At 39.1% G+C, this 21,141-nt stretch overlaps 1 protein-coding gene across 9 annotated transcripts in view; it reads right to left on the bottom strand.

Annotated features, from left to right (window-relative positions):
• The window catches only part of MRPL47 (mitochondrial ribosomal protein L47), a 38,882-nt gene that overhangs the window by 15,763 nt on the left and 1,978 nt on the right, over positions 1-21,141 (bottom strand). For 6 of the 9 annotated variants that reach the window (XM_045903329.3, XM_045903331.3, XM_045903328.3 and 3 more), the window contains exons 2-4: positions 19,515-19,666; positions 18,699-18,759; positions 3,067-3,163 (exon numbers count right to left, since the gene is read on the bottom strand). In XM_045903329.3, coding sequence (XP_045759285.1) covers positions 3,067-3,163; positions 18,699-18,759; positions 19,515-19,666 — 310 coding nt within the window. The remainder of the gene's footprint in view (positions 1-3,066; positions 3,164-18,698; positions 18,760-19,514; positions 19,667-21,141) is intronic. The other 3 variants (XM_045903337.3, XM_045903335.3, XM_045903332.3) reach the window with 1 other exon arrangement.

Below are 21,141 nucleotides of genomic sequence, written 5' to 3'. Positions count from 1 at the left end.
AGATACACCTTATTCAAAACAAGCTAACCTCAAAGAGCTTTCTTTCCTTTCTAGTTTAACTACTCCAGAGCTTAGAGTGTCCTTACACACTTCCAAATCTTCAGGTTTTATCTTAAATTGAGAATAATTCTTTTTAAGTGTTTTTCTTGATAAATTTTCCTTAGTAGTATGTCACAAAACATGGAGAAGACTCCATACATTTGAGGCTTAAAAAATTATTGCTTTCAGTTTATCTGGAAAAAATGTTATTTTTGGATTCCACTTATTCAGAAAATGTAATACAGTAATAGGACCTATGGGGATGAAGTTCACTTCTGAAATATATTTTTTTTAAACAGGGATAGGGGATAGTCTACCTCTGAAGTTTAAAAATCTTAGAACAAGCAAAAGCTTCTTCACCAAATAAACAATGTGCTATTTATAAATAGCCAATGCACTTTTATTAAGACTCTCTTGGCTCAGTCGGTTAAGCGTCTGCCTTTGGCTCAGGTCATGATCCCAGGGTCCTGGGATCGAGTCCCGCGTCAGGCTCCCTGCTCAGTGGGGAGTCTGCTTCTCCCTCTGCCTACTTCCCACCCCTGGCTCATGCTCTCTCTCTCTCTGACAAATAAATAAATAAAATCTTAAAAAAAAAAACCTCTAAAACATAACTTTCCTTAATAGCAGAATTAGCAAATATACCTGAAAATAAAATCTCAATTCTTTACAAATGTTGTGTAGCAATGAGGACACCTACCACCCAGATCTTAGTTTCTAAAAAATCACTCTCCGCTAAAAGGAATCAGGGTATTCTGCTGTAAAATGGCTGATTCCAAGGCTGGGGCAGGGAAAGTACAAAATGAATCCAGAACAACTTGTTGTGCCTTACGAAAGAATGATGAGAACACAGAGGCCAGTGTGAAGGGACCCACACTGGCCATTTAGGCTGGGATGATGGTATTAAAGAATTATAACTCACTGAATAAAACTGGAATCCAGGAGTCCACAGTGATAGGAAAGAAGGAAGAAACAGAAGGGAAAACCATTCCTTTAGAAAAAAGCTAACCAATAAACATAGAATGAATTGTGGGATAAGAAAATCATCATTTAGCAAACATCACAGTAATAACTGATCAATAGATGCTAAAACTAGTGAATAAAAGTTTGAGGAATTACAGGATATTTACATGATCTCAATACAAAGAAAAATGAGTAACTATATATACAGTGGAGAAACCTGGCAGATACCACACTAACAAAATCATTAATGTCAACACCAGTAACAGAAAAAAATCCCCATCCTGTGCCTAATATTATGCACTGTGAAGAACACAGTATCACCCCCATGATATTTCTGCCAATCATCATGATTATAAGGAGAAACATTATACAAATCCAAATTGGCCTATGCTCTTCAAAAATGTCAATGTCCTGACACACACAGACTGAGTATCCAGATCAAAGGAGACTAAAGAGAACAACTGAAAACAAATGATCCAGGATTTTTTTTTTGCTATAAAGGATGTTGTTAGGATAGCTGATGAAAGAGATCTGCAGATCAGATAACAGTACTGTATCAGTGTTGATTTCCTGATTTTGGAAATTGTACAATACTTATCTAAGGAAATATCCTTGTTTTTTGGGCAACATATACTTAATTATTTATGGATAAAGGGACAGCATGTATATAACTTACTCAAACTTCTGAAGAAAAAAATGTGTTATTTAGAGAAAGGCAGAGAAGGATAAAGCAAATGTGGTAAAATATTCACTTGGGAAACTGGGTGAAAAGTACCTCTGTACCATTCTCTTTTCTGTCAGTCTCATGTCAAAATAAAGTTTAAAAAAACAAGTATGCTATGGAATTCTAGTTAGGGTAAATAACTGAGATGTTACTACCTTCTTGGACTCTCTGCAGGAATATTAGGTCCTCCCCTCTTAGAGGCAGAGACGGCCGCGAGTAGTGTGGGGAAAGGAAAGCGAAACACAGCTGAGGCCAGGCAAACAGCCGAGCTCTGTTCTCACTGACTACTTACTCTGGCACAGACACATCAACAAAGAGCGGACTCGCAAGCAATCCAGGCAAAAAACCCTGAGAAATCTAACTAAATAAACCAAAAAACTTCGACATGGAAGAACTAGCTTACACGTGTACAGCCACAAAAAAGAAAAGGCAGATCTACATATACTGATAGGGAAAGATATCCAGGATATACTAGGTAAGTTGAAGACGCCAATGTCAGAAGAGTTTATACAGTATAACCAAATTAGAGGAATTACTTATTGTAAATAAAAATAATTAGGCACACTTCTACATGCAGAGAAAAATTCTGATGGATAAACAGGAAATACGTATGACTGATTACCTCTAGGAGTGGAAATAATGAACCCAAGGCATTTTTTTTTTAAAGTAGGCTCCATGCCCCGCAGGAAGCCCAATGTGGGGCTTGAACTCATAACTCTGAGATCAAGACCTGAGCTGAGATCAAGAGTTGGTCCTAAGCCACCCAGGTGCCCTGGGATTTTTTTTTTTTAATGATGAAGAAAACCTAATTTGAGCAATAGTTGACCTTTTCACAACAATGTGAATATTCTTAACACTAATGGACTATACATTTAGAAATGACTAAAAAGGTAAGTTTTATGGTATCTGTTTTTTACCACAATAAAAAAAAAAGTATTAAGAACTTTGACCTGGTTCATAAGGAAGTAGTTAAACTGGAACTAGAAATGTAAAATGGTGCAGCTACTTTAGGAGAACAGTTGGGCTGTTTCCTAAAACATTAAACATAGATTTACCATACGACAGCAATTTCACTCCTAGGTATCTACCCAAGAGAAATAAAAACACATGTCCACATATCTATTGAGGTTTGCAGGTGGGAATGGGGAGTGACTACAGATGGGCATGACACTTCATTTTGGGGTGATGGAGATGTTCTAAAATAGTGAAGGTTGCACAACTCTGTACATTTACTAAAAACCCACCTTATTAAAAAAAGAAATCTCCTTGCCAAGAAAATAGGAACACTTACATATTTTGGCTTTTATCCCATCCAACAGTCTCCAGTCTCCCATAAATGTTACCTTTTCTAACCGCTCCGGACTTGGCATTGGCAAACTCTGCCGCTTGGCCTCCTGCTCTAGAGTTAGGAGCATGTTTCTTTCTTTCAGTAGGACATACCTATAGCAAAGAACACAAAGCTTGTAATTCTATCCTATGGTTACATTAAGGTTGTAAATTTTTTAAAAGATTTATTTTAGACAGACACAGAGAGAGCGAGAGAGAGCAAGCAGGGGGAGGGGCAGAGGGAGAGAATCTCAAACAGACTCCCTTCTGTGTGCAGAGTCCCTCTCGGGGCTTGATCCCAGGAGCCATGAGATCATGACCTGATGCGAAAGCAAGAGTTGGACGCACTAACTGAGCCACCTGGGTGCCCCTGAGGTTGTAATTTTTGACATAAAAACTTATGATCTGTACTCAAAAGTCCTTTAGAGTGTCATTACAGAGAATTATCCTTTACACAAAGCTGTATTGATTCTTATTCATTTGTTTAATAAATCTTCCATTTGCCACATACTGTATTGTCAAGAGAGTGTATAAAAAAGCATAAACAAAATGTCCCTACATTCCAAGTAGAGGGAGAAGATGGAAGATAATATGTATTTGGTGCCTATTATATGCCAGGCAATGTGCTAAGCATTTTATATATATTACCTCATTTAATTCTCACAACAATCCTTTGAGATTGGTACTATTTCCACTTTCTAAAAGAAAAAAGTAAGGCTGACAGAAGCAAGCTATTCTGGGGCACATAGCTAATACAAGATTCAAATTCTGGACTCCTTGTGTGCATAATTCTTTTTATTTTTACTCCACTATGCTGCCTCAGAAATTGTAATGTGATGTGGTGTATTAAGTGGCATAGACAAGTACCAGAAGAATTAAGTGGGAGGGAGGGGACACATCTCCTCTAGCTAGGATGATCAAGAAAAGCTTCAGAGAGATGGGATTTTTTAGGCTGGAAAGGAAACCAAAGCAAACATAACCAAATTTACTGAAGTGGCAGAGCTGAAGTGGGGTAGGTTTTGTGAATAAATCTGTTTGAGATTTAGAGCTGGAACAAAGGAAAGAAAATAAATGTGGAGGGCACTGAAAATGACACAAAGGCACTGGGGTATCTTAAGCTATGCAAGATGATTTTGGGGAAGGAACTGGCAGAAGATAAACTGGTTTTAGCCAAGATGAATACTGAACAGACCTGACTAGCCCTTTACCAATAACTTACAATAACAATGCTTTTATACAACTAATTTTTTTTTTTTAAGATTTTATTTATTTATTTTGAGACAGAGAGAATGAGAGAGACAGAGAGCACATGAGAGGGGGGAGAGTCAGAGGGAGAAGCAGGCTCCCTGCCGAGCAGGGAGCCCGATGCGGGACTCGATCCCGGGACTCCAGGATCATGACCTGAGCCGAAGGCAGTCGCTTAACCAACTGAGCCACCCAGGCGCCCACAACTAATTTTTCTATAATGCATCTGTGCTGTTCTACACATAACACTTCTGATACCAAATGAAAAATTTTTTCCATCCTGATGCCAAATACGTGTTGACTTTTCTAACACCACTTCTCCAACACTCTGACACTCCCTGTAGAGCCAGATTCCACAGATTTAAGGCTTCAGTCCCCTAAGACTGTCCCCCACTTTACATGCCAATAGCAAGTTCCAGCGCCCCCCAGACATTTGATTGACAGCTATAAACTGGGGCTTCAGTGGCCATTTGGGAGGTCTTTCAATCTTCCCGAACTTACTTTTTTCAAAACTGAACTGGACAGCCATGGCTCTAAAATTGCCAAGACAGAATGGGATTGATTGGTATTCTGAAACTTCCAAATATTATTAGGAATCTAAAATTGTCTCTCTGCCAAATACAATTTCTAGACTAACAGGCAAACAATTAAAAAGACAAAAAGGTTTATAAGGTCTTTCCCCTCCTATCTTCTTTGTCTCAGGATGTGCAGCAGCCACTGTGTTCAGGCCCCACATCAGTGCCGTCCTCCTCCTTCCCTTCTGCACTGCCTCCCCCTCCACACCCGCAGTTTTGCCTTGCCAATTCTCTCACCAAACTTCCCTTTTCCTCTAAACCTTTCCTCCTCTCTCCTTTCCTTTCCTGAACCTGAATTTGAAGTTAAGTCTTCTGAGGAGCTAAATATACCCCACATATCTATGTTCACTGAACTAAGGCTGAATTGCAAGCCATAGTTAAAGGAGTTCCCTAAAGTGACCAAGGACACCCAGAGGTTTGCTGAAGAATTTAGCATTGTCATTCAAACTCACCAACCCGGTCTCTCTGATAATATCCCTGTTGGTGAGGGCTAGACCAAACACTAGATGAAACTACCTCAATGGAAACATCGTAAATAGATTTAGAGAAACAGATCCCTAATTTTTGGCAAGATGCTAGGACACTCACTGGAAATCTCCACCAAGCAATTACAGTACTTTTTCCTAAGCCTGTTGACTAGAATGAAATGCAGGCTTATACACAAAAGTCTGGTGAATCTGTCATTATTATTATAATTGACTCCAAATTGTCTTTAAAGAAAACTGAAAGACAATTTGGTCTTCTTTTTATATGTTGAATCCACCTGGGTAACATTTAACCATGTATTTATTAATGGACTGAACCAAGATACTTCTATTTTAGTTACAAGGACCAGGATGGAAAGGGAAACTATGTTCACTGCAGATTTAGTTAATTTGGCAAATGAGCTTACTTGCATCCTTGGAGGAGTCACCTAGAATTCTTACTTTTCCAGTCTTGCAAATAAGGGCCCTAACCAAAACAAAAACCCTCCTACTTTCTATTATTGCAAAGAGCCAGGACATTAAAAAAAAAAAAAAAAAAAAAAAAGATTGTTACCAACTGAAATGCTCCAGCAGCCTTCAGCCTCCTAGCCAGCCTTTCCAATGTCTTCCTAATTCCCAATGACAGGGCTCTGAGGAACAACAGGAGCTCTTCCCAGTTTTCCCTCTTAATCAGCTCAGAGAAACCACTCTCCAGATTGGGAATGAATCTGTCTCTACTGATGTGAGAGCTACACTCTTGGTGCTCAACCCCACTGCAGCCTCTGCCTCAGAGTACTGAAACAGTTCAAATAGTAGGGATCTCTAATAAACGGCAGTAGATTCCTGTCCCTGAACCTATTCCCATTTGTCTAGGCACTTTGAGAGACACAACTCTTTCTCTTTAGTTCCTCTGCCCCATTGGGCCAAGATCTCTTAGAAAAATACCATACCAGAATTCCTTTCTTCCTAAATTGGGAAATAATTCTGGAATTTGAAGGTAGTAATCAAAATAGCCAATTAGGGAGGCGCCTGGGTGGCTCAGTCGTTGGGTGTCTGCCTTCGGCTCAGGTCATGATCCCAGGGTCCTGGGATCGAGCCCTACATCGGGCTCCCTGCTCAGTGGGAAGCCTGCTTCTCCCTCTCCCCCTCTCCCCGCTTGTGCTCTCTCTCTCTCTCTCACTATGTCTCTCTCTGTCAGATAAATAAAATCTTAAAAAAAAAAAAAACAGTCAAAATAGCCAATTAGGTAAATTAAATGGCCCTGTGACATCTATTATTTGCTTCATCTCTGGCAGCACTATAGCTGAGTTTGGGGACACTGATCATTTGTCCCTATTGGATAAGTTACCATCCTCTTGATGAGCAAGATCTTCAACTGATGTTGGCAGAATCCAGAGTGCATCTCCCATCAAGATTCAAACAGATCCCTCAAAACCCATCCCCAGAATTAATGAACAGCCTATAAATAAAGAAGCCTTGCAAGGCATCAAGCCCATAATAAAAGATTACAAGGCTCTGGGCTGCATTAATCCCTACACTAGTCCCTGTAATACCCTTATTTTACCTGTAAGAAAACCAGACGGCCAAGGATGGAGGTTAGCCCAAGCAATAAATAACATTGTTATTCCTTGGCACCTTGTTCCTAACTGGCTCCCCACCCCCCATATGCTACTGACATCCATTCCCACTGAAAGCAGATTTTTCACTGTAACCTCTGCAGTACGTATTTTAGTATTCCAGCTGATAAGGATAGCTAATCTTTCTGCTTTCACTTGGGCAGAATGGGAAATACACCTGGCCAATAATGCCTCAGGCCTACAGAGAGTCCTTACGGTCACAAACCTTAGAGGTTTTTTAAAATCTTACTGATTTAGATGATATAGTTTTCTCTAGGCTCTACTTTGTTATACTATGTAGATGATTTGCTTCTCTGTTCCCTTTCTCAAAACTCTTCACAGGAAGACAGCATCTAACTGTTGCAACTTTTGGCCTTAAAGGGACATAAACTCTCCAAAGATAAACTGTAGTTTGCTCAAACTTAGGTTTAATACTTAGGGCACCTGATCTTGGAACAAGGATATTTGGATCCAGGTAGACTTCAAGATATCCTGAACTTGCCAAAACCTAAAACTAAGCACCAATTATGAGGTTTTCTTGGACTTGCTGGCTACCGTTGGAAATGGGATCCCAAAATTCTCTTATGACTCAAACTCTATATGCTTTACTAAAAAATGACAAACTTGACCTTATTATTTGGAAAGGTCAGGAAGATGTAACCTTTGGAACTTTAAAAAAAAGCCTAGTAATGTCCCCTGCCCTTGGATGTCCTAATCATCAACTTTCCTTTTACCTCTTTGTAAGAGAGAAGAGAATGCCCTCGGGAGTACTCACCCCAAAACATGGGGACCATCATCAACCCATAAGGTATTACAGCTAATAACCAGACCCTGTGGCATGGGGATTCCCCCTTGTCTCAGAGCCATTCCTGCCTCCACACCTTTAATTAAGGCCACTGAAGAAATAATAATGGAGGGGCGCCTGGGTGGCTCATTTGGTTAAGTGTCTGCCTTCGGCTCACGTCATGACCCCAGGGTCCTGGGACTGAGCCCCACGTTGGGCTCCCTGCTCTGTGGGAAGCCTGCTTCTCCCTCTCCCACTCCCCCTGCTTGTGTTCCCTCTCTCACTGTCTCTCTGTCAAATAAATAAATAAAGTCTTAAAAAAAAAAAAACCATGCTTTGGTAGAGCGATCTTTTCACAGTGCGCTCCCTAGAGATGGCAACCTTAAGCATCACACTTTGCAACCTGAAGATGTCACCTAGTGAAAAAGACACCTCCAGAAAGACTCTCTTCAACCTTGTGCCACCAAACTCCAAGGAACAGAATCCTGGATTCACATGACCTATCTAGAGAAGGCACTAAACCCTGACCAGACCCGCACACCTCTAGTGACTTGTAAGTAAAGTTTCCTAGAATTGAAGCAGACATGTAACGAGACAGCTTTCTCAACATGCCCAGACCAGGCCTGCATGTCTTCTGTTTGCTTCTACCATCTCTTTCTTGGAAAGAAAATATCCTTGTGCGCATTTCCCAAATGCCTGCAAGAGGGGGGGAAACCTCTTTTTTTTTTCATTATGGCCTTTCAGAAATAGCCTCATCATGACCTTGTGAACAACTTTTTTGCGGGCTTCTCCGGAAGGGTTAGAATAGGTTCAGAATTCAAAAAAGTCTTTCATCTAAACTATTATCTGATTCTGGGTACTTATCCAAAGTCATGGTCTCTGAATATGCAACCTTACTGGTTGTATTATTGAATAATGTCTGTTTTCAAACAGTTTTTCAGATGATACTGTTTTAATACATTTTTGAAGTTTTGCTATTTTTTGCAAAAGTTCATTAACTATCGATTCCTGTTTACACCTGCAGTATCTTCCAAAATGCACTTGACTGATTCTTCCAGTATCCATTTTGCTCTCGTGGCCACTTTAAGTGGGGACTTGTAGGAGGCATACATGACTCTGCGTTTGCCTCTGTAGGGAGAACTTTTCTCCTTTTTTTTTTAAAAAAAATATTTTATTTATTTATTTGCCAGAGAGAGAGGGAGAGCAAGAGACAGTACAAGCCGGGGAGTGGCAGGCAGAGGAAGAAGCAGACTCCCTGTTGAGCAGAGAGCCCGATGTGGGACTCGATCCCAGGACCATGGGATCATGACCTGAGCCACCCAGGCATCCTGAACTTTTCTCCTCTTAAGTTGGAGTAAGTGCCAATAAATATTTTCGGTTCACTACTTTCAGACCTAGGGTCCTAGTTAAGAATCATGAAACAATTTTGAATTGTTACTTCTTGTATTTTGTATAGTTATTTAAAATTTTTGTACTTTGTTGTCTGTTAAACTTTTGTAAAACATGTACCCAGACATGTGGAAGATGGAGGAGGAGGATCCCAGGCTCACCTCCTCCCATGCATACACTTAGATAACACCCCCATCAGTGTAAATAACCCAAAAAACGACCCGAAGATTAGGAGAACAGACTTTCCACAGCTAAACGTAGAGAGGAGGCCACCTCAAAGAGGGTAGGAAGGGTGGAGATGTAGTGGGGAGCCAAACAAACCAATGGGACTGTTCGTAAGAGGAATAGGGTGGATGCAGAGAGGAGAGAGGAGCAGATCCTGTGCCAGGCACCTGAGACATGGAGGACCTGCACTGGGAAGATGAATCCCTGTAACATTTGCCTTTGAAAAGCAGAGGGGCTTAATTTCTCTAATCCTTACAATCACTGGGGTTTAACACTTTTAACTTTATTTTTTTATTTTTTAAAGATTTTATTTATTTATTTGACAGAGAGAGACAGTGAGAGAGGGAACACAAGCAGGGGGAGTGGGAGAGAGAGGCAGGCTTCCTGCTAAGCAGGGAGCCCAATGCGGGGCTTGATCCCAGGACCCTGGGATCATGACCTCAGCCTAAGGCAGACGCTTAACTGAGCCACCCAGGCGCCCAACACTTGTAACTTTAAAAAGCAGCAGGCTTGGGTCCAAGAGAGTTGAGGGTGAGAGGAAATGGAGTCCCCACTCTTAAAGACAGTACAAGAAACAGTCCCACTGAAATACAAAACAGAGCACCAGTTTGAAAGAATCCTGGGATGTACAGGAGGGAGATTTGTTTGTTAATCTCAGGACCTATGCTTGAGGGGCAAGGATCTTAGGGAGATTTCTCTAAGAACAAAGGAATTTGTAGGTGCCATTTCCCTTCCCTAGATACACGGACACCTATGGGAACCAGTGTGGTGCAAACACACTCCACCTCACTTGTGTGCCTGGCCCCCAACCACTTCTGCAGATCTACTCCCTCCAACCTGGCCACCTCCCACAGCAGACCAGCACAAACTCTACTAACACTGTGCACCTGCCCTTGTGTTCTTCTGTGGACATGCTCCCTCCAACTCTCTCTCAGTAGGAGTCCATCCAAAATGGCATCACAAGCCTGGCAGTGTGCAAGTAGCCCTGACAGGGGTCAATACCACTCCAAATTGACTCCTATCTTGGGGAGAGAGGAAGATAACCGCATACACTGGTTCCCCCGTGGTCCCAGCAGAGGATTGGGAGCAGACATCTGCAGACCTTGCCCAACAATGAAGACTTCTTAGGGGACAACACAGGGAGAACACCCTGCAGTTCGGTGTAACCACAGCCCTGGCAAATACCTGATCTCACCCAACTCAAGCTAAGGTGGCCCCAGACTGGCACACTAACAAGACAGGGACCAAACCCTGCCAACAACACACAAAGCAAATCATTGTAGATGACTAGACTGACAATCCAAACATACCTCAGACACAAGAGTAGGGTGCATGCAACACACATAGGAGATACCCCTAAAGTGCCAGGTTCTGGTGAACAGGGGACACTGCACTGCAGGGCATACAGGACCTCTTCTTCATAAGGCCACTACTTTCAAGAGCAAGAGACATAGCTGACTTTCCCAACACATTGAAACAGATGCAGAGTTAGACAAAAATGAGGACACTGAGGAATATGTCCCAAATGAAAGAAAAGGACAAAATCACAGGAAGAGACCTAAATGAAACAGAGGTAAGTAATTTTCCTGATAGAGAATTTAAAGTAATGGTCATAAAGATACTCACTGGACTTGAGAAAAGAGTGGAGGACCTCAGTGAGACCCTCAACAAACAGACAGAAAGTATAAAAAAAACCAATCAGAGATGAACTCAATACCTGAAATTAAAGATACACTAGAGAGAATAAATAGCAGACTACAGGAAACAAAAACAGATCAGCGATCTGGAGGACAGAATAATGAAAAGCAATCATGCTGAATGTGAGAGGGAAAAAAATGACAATAGACTTAGGGAACTCAGCAACATCATCAAGCATAATAACATTCGTATTATAGGGACCCCAGAAGGGGAAGAGAGAAAGGGGGGCAGAAAATTTATTTGAAGAAATAATAGCTGAAAACTTCCTGAACATGGGAAAGGAAACAGAAATTCAGATCCAGGAGGCACAGAGAGCCCCCAACAAAATCAACCTAAGGAGGTCCACACCAAGACACATAGTAATTAAAATGCCAAAAGGTAGTGACCAAGAGAGAATTTTAAAAGCAGCAAAAGAAAAGTTACATACAAGGGAAACTCCATAAAGCTATCAGCTGATTTCAGCAGAAAATTTGCAGGCCAGAGAGAGTGGCATGATATATTTTAAGTGCTGAAAGAAAAAAACCTGCAACCAACAATATTCTATCATCCAGCAAAGTTATCATTCAGAATAAAAGCAGAGATAAAGAGTTTCCCAGATAAAAGTTAAAGGAATTAATTCATCACTAAAACAGCCTTTTAAGAAATGTTAAAGGGGGGCGCCTGGGTGGCTCAGTTGGTTGAGCGACTGCCTTCGGCTCAGGTCATGATCCTGGAGTCCCGGGATCGAGTCCCGCATCGGGCTCCCTGCTCGGCAGGGGGTCTGCTTCTCCCTCTGACCCTACCCCCTCTCATGTGCTTTCTTTCTCAAATAAATAAATAAAATCTTTAAAAAAAAAAAAAAAATAAATGTTAAAGGGGACTCTTTGGGTGGAAAGACCATAAGCAGGAAAAAGGAAAGTAGGAAGCCCAAAAGCAGTAAAATTAAGTATATCCACAAAAATCAGTCAAGGAATTCACAAAATAGAAGGATGTAAAGTATGACACTATATACATAAAACATGAGGAATAGAGGAGTAAAAATTTGGTGCTTTTAGGATGGGTTCCAAACTTAAGTTACCATCAACCTAACATAGATTGCTATATGCACAAGATGTTTTACATAAACCTAAAAGTAATCACAAATCAAAAACCAGTAATCAATATATAAAAAATAACAAGAAAGGAATCCAAATATATCCCTAAAGAAAGGCAGCAAACTGTAAGAGAGCAAGAGAAGAAAGGAACAGAGGATAAAAGCAATCATAAAACAGTAATAAAATGGCCAGCTATCAATAACTACTTTGAATGTAAACGGACTAAACGCTCCAATCAAAAAACAAAGGGTGATGGAATGGATAAAAAAGCAAGACCATCTATATGCTGCCTATACAAGACGCATTTCAGACCTAAAGGCACATGCAGACTGAAAGTGGAGGGATGGAAAAGCATTTATCATGCAAATAGAAGCAAAAGGAAAATGGGCAGCAATACTTATATTGGACAAAACAGACTTTAAAACATTAAGACTGTAACAAGAGACAAAGAAGGACAATATATAATCATAAAGGGAACATCCAACAAGAAGACATAACAATTGTGTATTTTTATGCACCCAACATGGGAGCACCTAAATACATAAAGCAGCTAATAATGTAAAGGAAATAATTGATAGTAATACAATAGCAGAGGATTTTAATACCCCACTTACATCAATGGGGAGATCATCTAAACAGAAAATCAACAAGAGTGGGGCACCTGGGTGGCTCAGTTGGTTAAGCGACTGCCTTCGGCTCAGGTCATGATCCTGGAGTCCCGGGATCGAGTCCCGCATAGGGCTCCCTGCTCAGCGGGGAGTCTGCTTCTCCCTCTGACCCTCCTCCCTCTCATGCTCTCTGTCTCTCATTCTCTCTCTCGCAAATAAATAAAATCTTAAAAAAAAAAAAAAAAGAAAGAAAATCAACAAGAGTGGCTTTGAATGACACATTGGACCAAATGGATCTAACAGATATATTCAGAACATTCCATCCTAAAACAGTAGAATACACATTCTTTTTCAAGTGCACATGGAACATTCTCCAGAGCAGATCACACGTTAGGCCACAAAATAAGTCTTAACAAATTTTAAAAAATCGAAGTCATACTATGCATCTCTTCTGACCACAAATGCTATAAAACCAGAAGTCAACTACAAGAAAAATATGTAAAAAACACATATACATGGAGGTTAAAATAACATGCTACTAAAAAATGAATGGGTGAACCAAGAAATCAAAACAGAAATTAAAAAAAATACATGAAGACAAATGAAAATGAAAACAGCAGGTCCAAAATCTTTGGGATGCAGCAAAAGCAGTTCTAAGAGGGAAATTTACGGCAATATAGGCATATATCAAGAAGCAAGAAAAATCTCAAAGAACCTAACCTTACACCTAAAGGAGCTAGAAAACAAGCAACAAACAAAACCCAAAACCAGCAGGAGGAAGAAGATAATAAAGATTAGAGCAGAGATAAATGAAATAGAAACTAAAACAATAGAGCAGATCAATGAAACCAGAAGCTGATTCTTTGAAAAGATCAACAAAATAAACCTTTAGTCAGACTCATAAAAAAAAAGAACCCAACCAAAATCATAAATGAAACACCTGGTGACAAAGAAATAACAAGTACTGTAAGAGAATATTATGAAAAATTATATGTCAACAAATTGGACAACCTAGAATAGATAAATTCCTAAAAGCATATAACCTCCCAAAACACAATCTGGAAGAAATAGAAAATATGAACAGACCAATTACCAGCAATGAAACTGAAGCAGTAATCAAAAATTTCCAACAAACAGAAGTCCAGGACTAGATGGCTTCACAGGGGAATTCTACCTTTTATTTTTTTATTTACTTATTTTTTTAAAGATTTACTTATTTATTTGCAAGAGAGAGACACCACACACACACACACACACACACACATACACACACACAGGTGGGAGGCACACAGGTGGGAGGAGCAGAGGGAGAGAGAATCTCAAGCAGACTCCCCACTAAGTGAGGAGCCGACACTGGGTTTGATCTCACGACCCTGAGATCATGACCTGAGAGCATCAAGAGTCAGATGCTTAATTGACTGGGCCACCCAGGCACCCCAGGAATTCTACCTTTTAAAGAAGAGTTAATATTCAATTCTTCTCAAACTATTCCAAACAATAGAAGAGGAAGGAAAGCTTCCAAATTCATTCTATGATGCCAGCATTACCCTCATAGCAAAACCAGATAAAGACTACAAAAAAAGAGGATGCCAGGCCACTATCTCTGATGAATTTAGATGCAAAAATCCTCAATGAAATATTAGCAAAAAGAATCCAACAATACATTAACAAAATAATTCACCATAATCAAGTGAGATTTATTCCTGGGATGAGAGGGTGGCTCAATATTCACAAATCAATCAACATGATACATCACATCAACAAAAGAAAAGATAAAAACCATATGATCATTTCAATAGCTCCAGAAAAATCATTTGACAAAATACAACATCTATTCATGAAAAAAACCCTCAACAAAGTAGATTTAGAGGGAATACACCTCAAGATAATAAAGGCCATCTATGAAAAATCCACAGCAAACATCATACTCAATGGGTGGAAAGTGACAGCTTTTCCCCTAAGGTCAGGAACAAGACAAGGTGTCCACTCTCACCACTTTTATTCAACACAGTACAGGAAGTCCTAGCCATAGCAGACAACATAAAGAAATAAAAGGCATCCAAATTGGTGAGGAAGAAATAAAACTTTCACTATTTGCAGATGACATACTATTTGTAGAAAACCCTAAAGACTCTACCAAAACACTACTAGAAAAATGAATTCAGTAAGGTCACAGGATACAAAATCAATCTACAGAAATATGCTGCATTTCTATATGCTAAAAGTGAAGCAGGAGAAAAAGAAATTAAGAAAACAATCCCATTTAAAATTGCACCAAAAATAATAAGGTACTTAGGAATAAACTTTCACCCAGGAGGTGAAAGAGCTGTACTCTGAAAACTATAAAACATGTAGATGAAAGAAATTGAAGACAACACATACAAAAAGATATTCCAGGCTCATGGATTAGGAGAACAATTATTATTCAAATGCCCATACTACCCAAAGCAATCTACAGATTTAATGCAACCCCTATCAAAATACCAATAGCATTGTTCACAGAACTAGAAATAAGCAATCCTAAAATTTGCATGGAACCATAAAAGACCCTGAACACTCAAAGCAATCTTGAAAAAGAACAAAACCGGAGGTATCACAATTCCAGATTTCAAGTTATACTACAAAGCTGTAGTAATCAAAAGAGTATGGTACTGGCACAAAAACAGGCACCTAGATCAATGGAACAGAATTGAGAGCTCAGAAATAAACTCACGAAGGGCACCAGGGTGGCTCAGGCAGTTAAGCCTCCGACTCTTGGTTCAGCTTAGGTCCTGATCTCAGGGTCCTGCTCTGTGCTCAGTGGGGAGTCTGCTTGAGATTCTTTCTCCCGCCCTCTCCCTCCCACTCTGTTCCTCCCCGCCTCACGCACATGCTCTCTCTTACAAATAAATATAAAAAACCTTAAAAAAAAAAAATCCACAATCATGTGGTCAATTAATCTTCAACAAAGGAGGCAAGATTATGCAATGGGAAAAAGACAGTCTCTTCAACAAATGGTATTGGGAAAACTAAACAGCCACATACAAAAGAATAAAATTGGACCACTTTCTCACACCATACACAAAAATAAACTCAAAGTGGATTAAAGATCTAAATGTGAGACCTGAAACCATAAAAATCCTAGAAGACAGTACAGGCAGTAATTTCTCTGGTAACAGCCACTGCAACATTTTTCTAGATAGGTCTCCTGAGACAAGAGAAACAAAAGCAAAAATAAACTATCAGGGGTGCCTGGGTGGCTCAGTTGGTTAAACATCCGACTCTTGATCTTGGCTCGGGTCTTGATCTCAGGGTTGTGAGTAGAAGCCCCATGTTGGGCTCCACACTGGGTATGGTCTACTTTTTAAAAAATAAATTAAAAAAATAAAGTATTGGGACAATTCAAATACAAAGCCTCTGCGCAGCAAAAATATTTGCAAATGACATATCTGATAAAGCGTTAGTATCTAAAATACATAAAGAATTTATAGAACTCAACACCAAAAAACCCACAAATAACCAAATTAAAAAATGGACAGAAGACATGAACATTTCCCCAAAGAACACACACAGATGGCCAACAGACACATGAAAAGATGCTCAACATCACTCATCATCAGGGAAATGCAAATCAAAACCACAATGAGCTATCATTTCATACATGTCAGAATGGCTAAAATAAAAACCACAAGAAATAAATATTGACAAGGATATGGAGAAAAAGGAATTCTTGTGTACTGTTGGTGGGAATGCAATCTGGTGCAGCCACTGTGGAAAACAGCATGGAGGTTCCTCAGAAAGTTAAAAATAGAATTACCATATGATCCAGTAACTTCACTACTGGGTATCTACCCGAAGAATACTAAAATAAATTCGAAAAGATAAATGCATCCATATGTTTATTGCAGCATTATTTACAACAGGCAAAGTATGGAAGCAACCCAAGTATCCATCAATAAACGAATAAAGAAAATGTGGTATATATGTACAACAGAATATTACTCAGCCTATTAAAAAAATGAAGTCTTGCCATTTGCAACAAGGATGGATCTAGAGGATATAATGCTAAGTGTGAAATGAGTCCGAGAAAGACAAATACCATATGATTTCACTCATATGTGGAATTTAAGAAACAAAACAAAGTAAAAAAGAGACAAACAAAAAAGCAGTCTTTAGAGAACAAACTGATGGTTACCAGAAGGGAGGTGGGGGTAGTGAAACAGGTGAAGGAGATTAAGAGTACACTTAGGGTGATGAGCACTAAGTAATGTACAGAATTGTTCAATCACTATACTGTACACCTGAAACTAATATAACAACACTCTGTTAATTATACTGAAATTAAAAAAAAATGATGCACCCAATAAGGAGATGATCTCCAACAGTTGGGCCTGGAGAAGATAACAACTTTAGATGGGAATTGCCAGAGAATTCTCCCTCTTAACCTTCCTTGTTACTCAAATGTGGCCTTCCGAGGTTCCCAACTGTTAGACACTTTCCCTCCAAGGTAGGACATGACAACCAGGAAAGGTCCTTCCTGGCACTGAAGGACAATTCCACTAAATATAGAAAAACTGAGACTTGATTAGCACCGCTTTCAAGGAAAGATCTTGATCAAAAGAGGGAAATGTGAGAATTAATAAAAGGAAAACCTAAGTAAGTGGATTGGAGATGATGGAAGGGGATGCTGGAAGGGGGAGCCATAACACTCCATGTCAAGTATAGGAAAAAATGTCAATTACAGATCCCTAACAGAAGAATCCTCAACAGGAAAGAATCAATTACAGGGTCCAACAGGGAAAGACATACATTGCCATCTCCTATAAGAAATTACTTCTGCAGCTCAGCCAATGAGAAACCATCATCACCCTGAACTCTTGCTTTTCTCCAATGGACTTTCATTCAAAACAACCCTGCTCAACTTTCTCCTCCCTCTCCATAAAATAGTATTCCTTTGTTGGACTTGTCTATTGTTTTGCCATAGCTTTCTTGTCCTCAACTTCAATTCTGTTATTCCTGAATAAACCCATTTTTGCTGGTAAGATAACTTTTATTTTTAAGGTTAATAGCAAAATGGGTGAGGAGGGTGAAAAAGTACAAATTTCCAGTTATGAGTAAGTCATGAGGATGTAATGTACAGCATGGTGACTATAGTTGATAATACTGTACTTCATATTTGAAAATAGCTAGGAAAGCAGATCTTGGAAGTTCTCATCACAAGGAAAAAAAATTTTCCAACTATGTACAGTGACATATTTGAACTGGACTTATTAAGGTGATCATTTTACAATGCATACAAATATCAAATCACTATGCTGTACCCCCAAAACTAACATAATGTTATGCCAATTACTCTTCACTGAAAATAAATACAAATAAGTAAATAAATAAGTAATCCATTAAAAATGCAACCCTGTCTTAAATTCTCTCAACCCTCTCTAATTCATCAGGAAAATCTGCCAGAAATATCTAGCTAAATTCACTCTCCAACATACTTCCCCAGAGTAAATAAGCTAAAGATTACAGACCATGCATAAGGTAATAAAAAGGAGGAAGGCCTAAATATAACAAACTCTTCCCATTTCATTAGTTTACTAAAATTGTTAGTATAAAGATGCTAGTATGACTAGTAGCAGTAACAGTAAAATTTCTAAATCCCCAAATACTTGAGAACACTAATTTGTCTTCACGTAATTTAACCTGTCATATTTATAAAATCTATAATGATTTTATATATCATCCATAGTATTATAAGACAAAACATGTTACTCAATTTCTTACATCAAATAGATATAATGTTTATACCTCATTGTTATACTTTAACTGCTTCAAACACCTACACATATATATTTCCTAAGATTTTACTTTTAAGTAATCTCTATACCCAATGTGGGGCTTGAATTTACAACCCCAAGATCAAGAGTCACATGCTCTACTGACTCCAGTCCAGCACCCCTCGAACACTTACATATTAATGTACTCAGTATACTTACCAAAGTTTATGTAAATCTTCATTACTTTTATTCCTTAATTGCTGACAGGTCCATGAAGCTCCTATTAAAATTATGAAATCCACAACATGAAATAATATTCTAGCTATGGGCCTGTGGCAAATTACTTAACCTCTCTAAACCTATTTGCTTATCTATAAAATATAATAGTTTTATCATATTGTAGTGTAACACATAATTAGTATTAAACTGGCATTAAATTAGGTAACATATGAAAATATTTGTAATGTGACTGGCAATAGCATTCAAAAAATGTTATATTAATATAGAATGTATTTGCAAAATTTAATGACAAAATACTTTATATCATCATAAATTTTCAATTACTTCTAAAAAATGAAATCTAAAACCTTAAACCTCCTTTCAATTAACAATTTTTTCTTTTTTAAGCATTTTATTTATTTGTTTAGAGAGAGAGCACGAGTGTGCACACAAGTGCGGGGACGGGCAGAGGGAGAATCTCAAGCCACTCCAGGCTGAACAGCACGGAGCCTGGACACGGCTCAATCTCTCGACCCTGAGATCATGACCTGAGCCAAAACTGGGAGTTGGATGCTCAAGCAACTGAGCCACCGAGGTGCCCCTCAGTTAATAAATTCAACCTACTCCTCTTCTAAACCTTTTGCCAACCTGCCAATTAACAATTAACTCTACTTACATTATCCTTTTAATTTTCTTTGACATTCCCAAAGGAAATCAAAACGAAACACCTAAATGATTTCCAAAGTGCATAAATAATCCCAAAACGATAGAGGGTTCAATAAATATATTTAATATTGACCAACCCAAATATCTTACCAGATTTCACTTTTTCTTCCCCCCAATTCTTTGGGTCATCAAAAAATTCTTCCAGTCCTTTCATTGACAATGTGGTATGAAGTAATCTACACTGGTGAAAAGATGTGACATTTGGTATGTTCTTAGGCAAAAGACTAAGAGAAAACCTGCAACTGAACATATATAAACAAGTGATTAAAGTTTTACAACATATGGATTTCATAAGCAATAATCGGAATCATTTCCTCATCTACAATGTTAAAAAAATTACTCAGGGTTTCTGCACAAGAAACAAACATAAAATACTTTAGAAATTAGTTTTAATATTGCATTATAGATGTTGCTACCCTTTAATTTCAGAGGTTAATATATTCACATGATTTTGGAGGTAATATATTGATATAATTATATTTTTATTTTTTATTTTTTAAGTACGCTCCAACATGGGGCTTAAACTCACAACCCCAAGATCAAGAACCCATGCTCTAAAAGACTGAGGCAGCCAGCCACCCCACTGATATTAATTATATTTCAAAGTAACATTTTTGGGTCTTTCATACACTGCTAGTGGTTCTATGAGCAGATAAAAACATTCTGAAGGTTAATTTTGCAAACATGTATCACAAGCCTCCATGCTTCCCCCTTCAACCCAGTAATTCCTCATCTAGAAACTTCAACTAAAAATATTATAGATGGAAATTGATAAGTAAAAATGTCTATTAAAGCATTATATGTGATATCCAAAAGTTGATAATAATGTAAATATGCAACCAGGAAATGGTTAAAAACATATTTGTGCATTTTTTAAAAAGATTTTATTTATTTGAGAGAGAGCATGTGCACGTGCATATGCACTCGCACAGGGGGAGGGGCAGAGGGAGAGGGAGAATCCCAAGGCGACTCCATAGTGAGTGTGGACCCTGCGGGGGGCGGGGCGGCTCAATCCCACAACCCTAAGATCATGACCTGAGCAGAAATCAAGAGTTGGACACTCAACAGATTGAGCCACCAGGCACCCCAATTACTGTGCATTCGTATGATAATTTCCCCAATTATGCATTTGTATGATAATTTGTATGATAAAAAGAGAGAGGGAGAGCACAAGCAAGGAGAATGGCAGGCAGAGGGAGAAGCAGGCTCCCCTGCTGAGCAAGGAGCCGGACATGGGACCCGATCCCAGGACCCTGTGATCATGACCTGAGCCGAAGGCAGACACTTAACTGACTGAACCACCCAGGCGTCCCTAAAAATCATGTTTTTAAAGAATATTTAATAACTTGGTGAAATCATTGAAAACATAATAGCAAAGTACATCACAAGTGTTGTATTCCTACCTAAGAAATTTAACCTGAGGGCGCCTGGGTGGCTCAGTTGGTTAAGCGACTGCCTTCGGCTCAGGTCATGATCCTGGAGTCCTGGGATCGAGTCCCGCATCGGGCTCCCTGCTCGGCGGGGAGTCTGCTTCTCCCTCTGACCCTCCTCCCTCTCATGCTCTCTGTCTCTCATTCTCTCTCTTGCAAATAAATAAAATCTTAAAAAAAAAAAATTTTAACCTGAATCTAACCACAAGAATGCAATCAGACAAATCCAAACAGAGGGATAATCTAAAAAGCTGATTTTATAAAAAAATGTTCTGGATTAAAGATAA

Source organism: Mirounga angustirostris, unplaced genomic scaffold (assembly GCF_029215605.1).
Source record: "Mirounga angustirostris isolate CCGP_5_RB_7025 unplaced genomic scaffold, mMirAng1.0.hap1 SCAF_1, whole genome shotgun sequence".
Lineage (NCBI taxonomy): Eukaryota > Metazoa > Chordata > Mammalia > Carnivora > Phocidae > Mirounga > Mirounga angustirostris.
The sequence above is the reverse complement of the archived record's forward strand: the minus strand, read 5'-3'. Positions and strand labels throughout refer to the sequence as shown.